General features: G+C 57.5%; 1 protein-coding gene across 1 annotated transcript in view; it reads left to right on the top strand.

The window, feature by feature from the left end:
- Nucleotides 1-1,248, top strand: part of DPH1 (diphthamide biosynthesis 1) — a gene marked incomplete at both ends in the record, with an annotated part of 4,476 nt that overhangs the window by 2,907 nt on the left and 321 nt on the right. The window contains one exon of the mRNA XM_009584265.1: nt 110-272. Within this exon, the coding sequence (XP_009582560.1) occupies nt 110-272 (163 nt within the window). The remainder of the gene's footprint in view (nt 1-109; nt 273-1,248) is intronic.

The raw sequence follows: 1,248 nt of genomic DNA, 5'->3' as shown, positions 1-1,248 counted from the left end.
CAGCCATTGCTGCTGGTGCCCCATGGAGCTGGCACTGCCACAGCCAGGATGTCCCCAAGGGTCCCCAGCAGTGCCAGGGACCACCAGCCTCGGCCATGCTCTGTGCCACGGTCTGTCCCTGCTGTCCGGCTGACCCTGCGTCTCCTGCAGGCGGCATCGCCGGAGCTGCGCTCCCAGTACAAGGTGTGTGTGCCCCAGTGCAAGCCGCTGTCTCCAGGGGAGATCCTGGGCTGCACGTCACCCCGGCTCGCCCAGGACACAGACGCCATCGTGTAAGTACCCGGCGTCTTCCAGGACCCTCCTGCCTGGCCCAGGCTGCCCGCCCTGCCTGTACCCCCTGTCTGGCTGTGGGGTGGTTCTCGGGGGCAGCGGGGGGATGTCCATGGGCTGGGCTGGGCCCCCTCTGGCTCCCCATGCTGCTCGGAGTGGCGTGTGCTCGTAGACAGAGGAAATAATTGAGTTGTATATCAGAATAGATAATAGATGGAAGGGCGGGTGGATAATTGGAAAAGACAAATGGCCGGGGCCCAACATCACAGCAACATTAATTTTATTTAAGGACAGCAAATTAGAGGGAGCACTTCGCTTCCTATCACCTAATTATTTTAGGTAATGGAAATGCTTAATGTACTGTGAATACAGTGTGCTGCAGAATAAATAAATACAAGGACTCCACCCTTGGGGGGAGCTGGGGAGCCCGGGTGCAGGTTTGGGTCCCACCGAGTCCCTTGCCAGGAGCCAGCAGCGCCGCTGCCTTTCCGAGCATGGCCGTGTGGGGAGCTGGAACTCACGATTGCCGGGGCAGGGGGTTGGTGGGGCTCTGGCTTTGTTCTGAGCCATGCCAGGGCTGGGGGAGAGGCGCTGCTTTCCACCTCTCCTCAAGGGCGTCGGGAGCGGGCAGGGGTGGCCAGGCCAGCACCGCGTTGGCGTGAGCGAGTCCTTCCCACTGCCGGAGGAGCCATGGTGCGGTACGAACAGGCTGCCCGTGCAGGTGCATGCAGCCGGCGTACCTGCGTCCTCCCCGCGTTATTATTTTCTTCTTTTGCCCATCTCTGGGGCTAACTTTTGCAGACAAATTAGCTTTGATCTCCCAAAATGTCATTCTCCAATTAAGGGCAAAATCTAGTCAAGTTTTACGTCTGAATTCATTTTCCAAGCCCTCACTCCATTAGGGCAGCTGAATGAAAGGCTTTGAAATGTAATTGCTGACTTGAAATCCGATTAGAAATATAAACAGCAACATCTAGA

The sequence above is a fragment of the Fulmarus glacialis genome, unplaced genomic scaffold (genome assembly GCF_000690835.1).
Source record: "Fulmarus glacialis isolate BGI_N327 unplaced genomic scaffold, ASM69083v1 scaffold26108, whole genome shotgun sequence".
Classification (NCBI taxonomy): Eukaryota; Metazoa; Chordata; class Aves; order Procellariiformes; family Procellariidae; genus Fulmarus; species Fulmarus glacialis.
The sequence above is the reverse complement of the archived record's forward strand: the minus strand, read 5'-3'. Positions and strand labels throughout refer to the sequence as shown.